At 33.0% G+C, this 10,793-nt stretch overlaps 1 protein-coding gene across 6 annotated transcripts; it reads left to right on the top strand.

Moving 5' to 3' along the window:
- The first annotated feature begins 1,667 nt into the window (after positions 1–1,667).
- LOC106669996 (UDP-D-xylose:ribitol-5-phosphate beta1,4-xylosyltransferase-like) lies at positions 1,668–7,698 on the top strand. Of its 6 annotated transcripts, XM_024226423.1 has the most exons (6): positions 1,668–1,894; positions 4,843–5,326; positions 6,035–6,205; positions 6,453–6,758; positions 7,191–7,259; positions 7,334–7,698. In XM_024226423.1, the coding sequence occupies exons 1-5, from the start codon at positions 1,816–1,818 to the stop codon at positions 7,252–7,254; spliced, it is 1,104 nt and encodes a 367-aa protein (XP_024082191.1). In that variant the 5' UTR covers positions 1,668–1,815; the 3' UTR covers positions 7,255–7,259; positions 7,334–7,698. The 6 variants fall into 6 exon arrangements, 4 of the variants coding, with proteins under 4 accessions (XP_024082191.1, XP_024082190.1, XP_014255436.1 ...); XR_001341011.2 differs by having other exon boundaries at positions 6,453–7,212; XR_001341010.2 differs by having other exon boundaries at positions 6,453–7,259.
- The last annotated feature ends 3,095 nt before the right edge of the window (positions 7,699–10,793 follow it).

Raw genomic sequence — 10,793 nt, 5'->3', positions numbered from 1 at the left:
TTTAGAAGTTGTTTGTTATCCTTTTTCCTACACTTTCGATTTATTATAATTTAATGTTGATTTCTTCTTTTTGAACTATTTATTTTAATTCATTTGTAAACCGAACTTCACAGAGGTTTTTACATTTTTTATTTCATATTAAGAAAATTTTTTCGAGCTTCTCTAAGCTCTTTCCTAGCCTGAAAGAAAAGTAAAAAAAATTTAGCTCAGGAGGATCTCGAAAATGCCTTCTTATGGTGAAAAAAAACCTATAAAAAGCACTGTGGAGTTCAATAAAGCAAGAATTCCATATAAAATAAGGTAAACAGCTAAGAGAGGAGAAAACAACAGTAAGTCATGAGAAATAGAACGCGTAAGAAAAAGGATTTTTAAAAAAATCGAACTGGCTTGAAGGAGCTTGGAGAAGCTCGAAAATTTCTTCTCAATATGAAATAAAAAATGTAAAAACTTCTGTGAAGTTCAGTAAAGCACGAATTCCAACTGAATTAAAATAAATAGCTCTAAAAGAAAAAAATAACATTAAATTAAGATAACTGAAAGGTATAGGAAAAAGAATAACAGAAAATTTCCAAATTGGCTGAAGAGGAGCTAGAAAGTCCTTCCTAACGTGAAATAAAAAATGTAAAAAGCTCTGTGAAATATAATAAAGCATGAATTCCATATAAAATAAGATAAATAGCTAAAAGAGGAGAAAACAACAGTAAGATATGAGAAATAGAACGTTTAGGAAAAAAGGATAAAAAAAAAGAATTTTCGAATTTGCTGAGAAGGAGCTTAGTTTTAAAATTAGCTTAACCCGAAAATTCCTTCTTAATATGAAATAAAAAATGTAAAAATCTCCATGAACTTCATAAAAGCACGAATCTATCGCGTTCAAAGTAAACTTAAACAGGCCAAAAAAGAAAATGAATAAAACGTATAAGAGAAAGAGTAAGAAATAACTCCTAAATTGTCTGAAGTGGAGCTCGAAAGTCCTTTCGAACGTGAAATAAAAAAAAAACCGCAAATACCATTGTGAAGTTCAATAAAGCACGAATCCCATTAAAATAAGATAACCAGTTAAAAAAGAAGAAAACAACAATAAGTCATGACAAATAGAAGATTTAGGGAAAAGGGTAAAAAAAGGACTAAAGGATGTCCAAATTAGTCGAAAAGGTAGAAAAGCCCGTTTCAACAAGAAGTAAAAATGTAAAAAGCAGCAAGAACTTCTTAAAGAAAACTAAGAAAATATACTTAAACATGCTAAACAGAAAATAAATAGAATGTATAGGAGAATGGATAGAAGAGAACTTCCAAATTGACCCGGAAAAATCCTTTTCAAAGTGAAATAACAAATGTAAAAAGCTGTGTGAAGTTCGGATTACAAATGGATTAAAATAAACAGTTCAAAAAGAAGAAAACAACAGTAAATAATAATAAGTAGAAGGTATAGAAGGAAGGATAACAAACAATTTCTTAATTTGCTGGGGAGGAGTTGCGTGTATACGAATTGATTGTTTTGTGTTTTAGTTTAATTATACAGAATTTGTTTTAAAAAGTGAAGAAAATTCCATAAAAACAAAAATAAAATAATAATTTTTTTAAAAATATATGATAAGACGACTCCGTCTGTTGGGTCACGGTTTTCCCTATCGAGGCTACCCAGTTGGATACAACATTACCGCGAGGAAGAGGCTTTTCTGTTTGTTTGTTTATCACAAACAAATTCATCCTTTCATCTATTAGTTCATAGAAAATGAAATTTGATGGATATTTCAGTTGAAATAAAACCCACGGTTCCTAACTTCCAACAAAGGGGACCCAATTGGGAAAATAATGGGCCCATCCATCTACAAACATTGCATCGGTTATGTGATATTTTTTGTCATTATTCTGATTTATTTCACAGCTACAAGTAAGTATTAAAATATTGACTACTGATCTAGCCTATCGGCTCTTGTATAAATTTAAATCTTTACGAGAGTATTTGCTTTTTAACTGATAACTCACGTTGTCAGACGAATAGTACCAAGTTTTTTGCAGATATAGTCCTTTTATTTGTCCTTGTAGGAATATAATAATGTTCAATAACATAATATTCAAATTTGACTTAGGAGCAATTTTTTCTCTCTACCATTTTCTATTTAATCGTTGTCTTCTATTGATCTTTTCCTGCAGTTATGTTTATGCGGTTTAGTGTTTAAGTACCACAACCACAAATACTGTCTAATCTATTCCTAAAGCCTACAAACCTCCCAAGCACATATCCAAAATCCTCAAAAGACTCCTTTTAAAGCGCTTAATACCCACCCTAGATACTCATATTCATGCCTTCTCAGCAATTCGGCTTCCGCCCTTATCATTTCAAGATCCAACGAGGTTTCAATATCATCGACAACATCTCTTCCGTAATAGAGAACAAAGAGGTTGGTTGCATTCCTAAATGTAGCGCCATGTTTTTGATAGTGTCTAGCACCTGGACATGCTTCATAAACTAAAACGCTTCCTACCTTTATCAATGGAAAAGAATCAGAGAGATAGCTAATTAGTCATTAACCCTAATCCTTCATAACCTAACCCTTTGTTGGTCTTATTGGAAAAAATAAAGTTAATTCTCTATTACCTATCACTGTGACAAACAATTTTTTTGTCAACTTATTTTAGATCCTTAAATTATTTTTAAAAAATGGTGGGAGAAACATGGAATCAACCCTTACCATAACCATCCTAACCTAAATTGCCCCTAACGTTACTTAACCTGACCTATTCCATCTCTAACCATTACCTTACATAACCTAACCTAGCCTAATCATACATATTTAACCCTATTTAACCTATTTTCCGCTAACGTGAATATTGTCATTCAAAAAAGGGTGTATCCAGCGCAAAAAACATATCTGTCTCTAACCCTAACATTACTAACCTAACATAGCCTAACTCTACATGGAACTGTGGGGTTCTGCCAAGTCATCCAAGCCTTCCAAGAAGGTATATGCACCGAACTGGAATACTGACAGAAGAAATATGGTGGAAAAAGAGTCAGCAGAACACATTCGATGTTTTTGTAAGGATCTATGAGAGGAAAAGCAGTAAGCAAGATGCTACACTATGAAGCCGCTGGCAAGCCTTCATTAACTACATGCAGCTGGTCAGTGAGTTATAAAAAAACAAAAACAGAGGAGCACAATAGATCTAATCAGGTCGAGGAGTAGAAAGCCTTGTGGCTGCCTCTTTTATCCCTATCCTATCCCTAACCCTTCCTTTCGAGACAAATAAGCATCGCATTGAAATAGAGTTGGTATTTTGAATAAAGCAAATGGCAATCTGTTTGGTGCTTTTCTATGTAAGGCTTCAGTTCTTTTTTAATTTTAATTAAATCTGATGAATATTCAGTTAATTTTATAGGGAAACATGTTATTTAACCAGCTAATAACCGGAATCGCAATTAGTTTAATCCAAGCTCTTTTACCTGTGAGATAATAAGGAAATAATGATAATAACCAAGGCATTACAAATGTCGTTGGAAAAGTGCCTAAAACGGGCAAAGTGTAAATAGGCGACATAGAAAACATGTAGGTCGGAAACCATAGAAAACGGTAATAGAGGTTAAGGACGGATCGGGCATAGCATAAATTGGGGAAGATATAGAAACGCATGTAAAATAGTGAAAACAAAACACATCCTTCCCTAACTCTAACTTTACTAACCTAACATGGTCTGACTCTGCATAACCTATCCTGACCCATCTCACTCTCCAGTAATGTGAAAATGGTTAAAATATTTTCAGATCAGATAACCCGTTAAAATTGTCTAGTATAACGTATTTTTTTTTCAAGTTCATGCCTTGCAGACTTTTCATCTCCACAAAATAGTCCAAACCTAACCCCATTAAACATTATCAAAAAATTTCCATCATTAATAGTTGATTTAACTGTAGGCATCCAAATATTACCAAAATATTATCTGAAAGTTTTAAAATATTTTAACAGATAACTCCTTAGAATTTAGTAGTCTTATAAAAATTTTCTTACCCATTGTAGATACGCATAATATCATTCCTTCCTACCAATCCAGCTTATGTTCATATCATTCAATGATCCAACAAGGCTTCAGAGATGTTGACACTATCTCCTCTGCTCTAGAGAATAAAAATTATTGCTTTGGTGCATCCCTAGATGTAGCACAGCCTTTCAATAGGGTCTGGTGCCTGGGCATGCTTTGTAAATTAAAACACTTCCTCTCCATTTCTTATTATCTTGTCCTGAAGTCCTGCATCACAGACCACTGCTTTAAAGTGAGGCAACGAGTTCTCGGAAGTCAGACAGATTCAAGCCGGTGTCCCATAAGGGATCATTCTAGGTTCCAGCCTTTATATCATTTATTCAGTCGACCTATCTCTACATCCTAATACTGTCATCACCACTTAATGATAATGCAATTTTGTCCTTTACCTTGAATTCTATCTAAGACAAAAATTGGTACAGAAAGTGTAGGGCAAGGCTGAATGAAGAAAAATGTACTCAGTGTATGTTCACATTGAGAAATCAGTGTTGCAGTTGTGCATCAACATCAAAGAGATACCGACTTCATTCAAGTCAAATACTTAGGACTGTACCTTGACAGCAAACTGACATGGAATCTGAATTTTTATTTAGAAAGGTTCCAACATTTTTATTTTGTCAGACACAGTGTAACAATTTAATTAATTTTTAAAAATCCTTTTTATTTTAAGGTGGGTGTTAGGTCAGGCTTTATTTCATTTTGTCTTAAGTTGTTTTATATGCCATTGTCTGGTGTCAAACCCTGCACCATTGAATTAATACAATTATTCTAATAAAATATACAAATTCTCTTTGTTTTCAGATGTTGAACATATATCAAATGAGTGGAATTATTTACCGCCCAAACGCGACATACAGATTTGGGCCAAGGCAGCAATAGCGGAATACTTATGGTTTCATATTCTAAATGGGCATACAGAATCATTTTACAATGGTTTTTACAACAATGGAAATATAACATTGAACGGATTGACTTTCTACTATTTAAGCGGGCCCGGGTACATCCAGACCACGGTACCACAAACAGTCGAATATTTAATTCTGATATTGAACGGGCACACTCTAGAGCATGTGACCAATGCGTTGAATTGGCTCGAATACATACCACAATTGACATCTCTAAAAAAACTCGCTGTAATAGTTTTGGGGAGTGAAAACTGTGAAGATAATTGGATAACAAAATACTTGAAGTCTAAAGGAGGGCCGATAGATGTCCTTTTCATGGTATACGACAGCCCATTAATAGACAACAAAGAAGTTTACCAATGGCCTTTAGGTGTCGCCACGTAAGTAAATTACATTTACTAATTAATTACCATTATTAAAAACAACAATAAAATTCCACGAAACAGCCAAATAAAAAAAAATCATTATCATACAGGTTTTAACATCCAACTATTTATTAGGCGTTGTGGACAAGGGGGTGAACACTTTACTATATTTTTTCAAATTATTCCCTAGTAAAATCCCATAGGTTATGCAGTTATAGCACCAACATGGTGACTCATAACTGTAATGGTCTCGAGTTTGAATCTCATCTGCCCTGAGTTCAGGAGTACTTTGGATTTGAATGAAATTTGGTCGAAGGTGTAAGAGCCGAATTTCACCCAAAATCGAGCACTCTGCCAAAAAGTTAAACGGTCTCGATGGAACAAGAATTGGACAGGGAGCATATACCAAAGTTTACCCCTATTCCACACATCTGAATTTACATGTAAAATCTCACATCTCAACTTAAAAATCCATCGTAGTTCACGAAAGGAAAGACTGTCAAAATTAGGCTTCTAAAATTTTTACATCATAGTAACTGCTGTTACTTTACCAATTTTTCTTTTTATTCTCATTTTTATTATATATATGTGCAATTTATACATAAGCAAACATATGCAATGGTGTTGTTGTTAACTGATCATTTTGGTCTGCCTATCCTCGCAGGGTTAGTCTGTCAGCAGTGTTTTACTCATAACAGATATTGTACAACTTTTTTTTTTCAGATACCGACATTTTCCAAAATACAACGCAACTCAAGTAAACTTATTTAAAAAAAGAAAGTACACGTGTAATTTCGTTGGCACTGTCTACAAAGGATCTTCAAGGGAGGCTCTAAGGTCAATTTTGAATCATTCATCATTCAAGCATAACTGTTTACTAGTTGATCGGGATGTGTAAGTACAGCATTATAACATTAACATTAGTAAAAAAATATTGGGCAGGGATTTTATTTCTTGTGAATTGAACAAAATACTATCACTTCTAATAAAATGTTAACTGACTTGAATTTAACCACGATTTTGATTTTAAAATATTTTTAATTTATCAAACTCGTATTTCAAGTAATATCTGTATTTGTCAGCACAAAACTATATTTTTTTTGCAAGTGTTTAATAAATGTTTTTGATTTTTGGTTTTTAGGTGGCCAGCAAAAGAAACAAAAACAAGTTTAAATCGTTACATCAATATTCTCAATTCTTCTGACTTTACTTTATGTCCAACTGGTGCAAACACAGAATGCTACCGAATATATGAAGCTATTTCGCTTGGAAGCACACCTATCGTTGAAGATGTTATGACACCTGGGAAATGCGTAGCGCCATTGCGCCTATTAAAAAAATACAACCCTCCGATTATATTTATAAAAGATTGGAGTGAGCTGAATGGCACGTTGTATAACAAGAATAAATTTAAACTGAAAAGTCATAGGATTCACCTTTTAAAATGGTACAGCAATTTTAAGATCAAAATGGCGAAACACTTCTTACAAGTGATAACTACCTCTTTTTTCCCTCCGACTCAAACTTAATAGTTTATTTCAAACTTAAAATAATAATAAAAATAAATAAATGGAAAAAAATAAATAAAAGTTGCTCAGATATATAAAAATACATTTCAGTGTAGGCAAATTAAATTATCCTTAAAGCCTTTTAAATTTGCTATATATGCTTTAAAGTTGCTTCAATGCTGCCTATTGAAAAATGCTTTAAACCAGCAAGAAAGAATTGTCATGTATTTTTTCTATCATTTCTATATTTTTCCTATGGAAAAAGCTTGTCTTTCAATAACACTACTTTTCTTGTACTTCACATGCTATGAAGATGACAGTAGCAGCACAAACTATTTGCATACCATGTTATTTGGAATTTTTGACTTCAGGAAAGTGAACAGAATTTACAAGGTAACAGAACAGAAGATAATAAACAATAAAATTCCTGGATAAAAAAAGTATTTGCACATATTTTATTTTTTATTATTTAATATGTTTTATTTTTATTTAATATTTTTAATGTTATGTCCAGTGTTTTAGCATCTATAACTGCCTGTAGGGGTCTTTGCATTGGAATGGACAAGATTTTTAATGTAACGCTGGGAGATTTTTTCCCATTCTTTGACTAATAGTTCATTAAATTATTATAATCTCTCCCTAATATTTTTTATTCTCTTACTCTTCAGTCGAAGTAGGACCGTAAATGTTCAGTAATATTTAAGTCTGGTGATTGTGGAAGTGTGAGGAGCTTCATTAAAAATTTAGCCACAAATTTCAGATCATTGTCTTGCAAAAAAAAAAAAATGAACTGGTTTTGTAGCCCTATTTTTGCAGCACTCACATTTGTGGTGCAGTATACATACACTTCTGCATTTATTTATTTATTTTTTATTTTATTTTATTATTATTATTATTATTTTTTTTTTTTTGGCGTTATGAACTATGCATATTAGCCATGTGACAATTCGTATGTGTGTTCAAATTTGGGGCGGGGGGTTATTGTGAAAAAAGCCAGAAGCGACGGTGGGAATCGAACCCACGACCGCGGCGTGAGAGTCTCTCATGCTAACCACTCGGCTACCGCGGTCCCCAAATTATTATTATTATTGTTTTTAAAATTCTCATTGTGCCATTCGCCAAATTGTTTTACCACCAGCTGATCCAAACAAATAGAACTTTTATTAGAAACTGTAACCTTTTTCCCTAATAACTTAAACATTTTTGTAATATATTCACTGTGAAAGCATTATTTTGCTGACAGCCTCCTTAATATATTCTCTTGCGAAAGAATTATTTTTGTGACTACCCTCCCTAATATATTCTCTTGTGAAAGCATTATTTTGGTGACTACCCTCCCCCCAGTCCTTTGAAATTTCAAGAATTTCTTATGGTCCTTTTGCCATGACTCCTGATTGTGAATCAGCTGGTGCTTAATGTAGGGTCCCTTTGATCCTCATTTTTGACAGACAGGAACATTCTCGGTCTGATGACTCAGATGTCCTGTATGATGGCTGTACCTCTCTCTTGATATCCTCTTTACGATTTCAGACTGAAAATCCAGCCCTAAGTTATTAAAAATTTCATTTCTGAACTACCAAGAAGAGCTGCAAATATTCTTAAGAATTAGAAATGTGTAATAAACAAGTAAACAAATAATGCACATACTCTTTTCTAAGGGTTTTTAATTAATTATTAATACTTGTACTTTATATTTTTGAAATGTTTGTAGCAATGTTGAACTGCTTATTGATGAAAAAGTGTGCAAATACTTTTTACCATTGTATGATTTTATGCATCTTTCTGCTAATCGCTTGTGAGGGATGTTATTTAAAAAAAAAAAAAATTAAAAACATAAATAAGAGAAAAAAACAACAACAGTTATATATAACTGTCGTACTAAGTCGGCTGTGTGTATATCAAAGAATGTGATCTAGTCTTTTTACTTCTAAGTGCTAGTTTTACCGATATGCAACTCTTCTCTAAAATAGTCTTCGTTTAAGCTTTCATATTGACTATATAGTATATAATTATCACAATCAGTATATAATTCTTTCTAGGGAGAGGATCTGTGAATTAAGAGCTTATAGAAATTTAAGATTTGTTGAGAGTCAAAATGGTAATGAGCTTTATGGGTTTTTAAAATGCATTGATTACTAACTGTTAACCATTCAATAATTTACATAAAAACAAAATTGTGAAATATGAAATTACACTTAGCTTATTAGCTGTACTATGACATTTCATGCATTTAAAATAAGTGACTGGCCTGATAGCATGCGCTAAGAGACTCGAAATGCGATTAAAATGAATCTAAGATTGATTTCAAGGCTTCCGATTTGCCGAATGGCCGTTTACTTAATACGCTTGCAATTACGGTCTTTCGGAACGAGTTCCCCGTGATTCATGTGAACTGTTAGTCATCTGTATAACGCTTATATGGTAAACCATAAATTTAAAAAGGCCAAAGTTTCATTTGCTCAATATATGTAATTGTAATTTAAAAGTATAATCAAAATATTTATTTATTTCAGTGGTGTTTTGAAATATAATTCCTAAGTTTAATTTTTTTTTTTGTGTGCTGTGGTAAAAACGGATTCCAACCCTTTTTCCAAAACTGTCCTAAATCAAGCCTTCCCATTATTAACAAAAAGAAAAGAAAATGCATTGAAATAGTTAAAATTAAATTAAATATTTGAACACAAGACACGAGCGAGCAAGCACACATGTAAAACACAAAGATTTTTCGAGCGTAGAGTTGTCTTGTATCCAGGAAATTCATGAAATAATTCCTATTTAGACAAACTTTATATTTCTGTTCATCGAACAGCATAAAAAAACAATTATATTTACATTAAGTTAGATTTTTATTAGAATGAGCTATGTGTAAAATGTATTTATGATTAATTAAGGCTTATTCAGTAAATAACTGAGACCTATTTTAAATCGACTGAGTTAAGTTGTTTCGTTGTTTTAATGCAGTACTATTCACCTTGCATTTTGAAATAAAGTTATCTTTTGTAAGGCTTTAGATGTTGTGTTCTTTTATTTTATACCATCCTTATACTTGTTATACTGATTTTTAACATATTACGAAATTTGGTCAGAGAGATACGTTTCAGTATGTAGCCATCTTCACTGTGCCACCCAGGTCACATCACAGTTGACGTAAGAGCCAAGTTCATGAAGCACTGACAAGAATTCAACATATACTTCAGACTTCTTACAGACTGCTGGACATTACGCCATTGAACTTTGGGTTTTGACCAAACACTCCATCTCCAATATATCCAATAGCTGCAAAATCTCTGAACCACCATCAATGTTTCTACATATCAATTCATACGTATAATGGCCTTAATATCCAATATGTCATTGAAGTAGGCATGCATTTGCATGCATAGATTTACAGTCGAATTATTCTGCCCTATTGTTGAAAACCTGCCATTCAGCACCTTTCCAGATAATCCTCCTTGATTATTGAACTGGCCTTGCAACCTCCCAATTAACAGTGAGAGTAACACTTGTTTTTGTGAGCTGGATAAAGAAATTTATTTTGTGTGTCCACTTTTGTATTACCAGGGAATACACATGGGTTGGGTTAGGTTGCGATAGGAATGATTAGGTTAGGTAGGGTTATAGTTAGGGTAAGAAATAGGTTAGGCTAGATTAGGTTAGTAATGGTTAGTTTAGGTAGGGTTAGGGTAGTTAGAGCTGGGTTAGGTCAGTTAGGAAGGTTAGTTTAGGGCTTGAGGCAGCAGTGCTGGGAAAATACCGAAAAAAGGGCGGTGTACATATAAGATTTTTCCAAACATTAAAGACCGCATAAAAATGAAACATGTTCAGATTGGCCTTTACTCGCTGCAAGTTGTAACAGGCCACGGGGACTTTGCTTAAAAAACCACGCATTTAATTTAAGATTAAATTAATAAAGCTCTCCATTATGTCATGCAGAAGAGAGGAATCGACTGATCTTGTTCGAATTACATGCATCG

Source organism: Cimex lectularius, unplaced genomic scaffold, assembly GCF_000648675.2.
Source record: "Cimex lectularius strain Harlan isolate CLEC.00 unplaced genomic scaffold, Clec_2.1 scaffold28, whole genome shotgun sequence".
NCBI lineage: Eukaryota > Metazoa > Arthropoda > Insecta > Hemiptera > Cimicidae > Cimex > Cimex lectularius.
The sequence above is the reverse complement of the archived record's forward strand: the minus strand, read 5'-3'. Positions and strand labels throughout refer to the sequence as shown.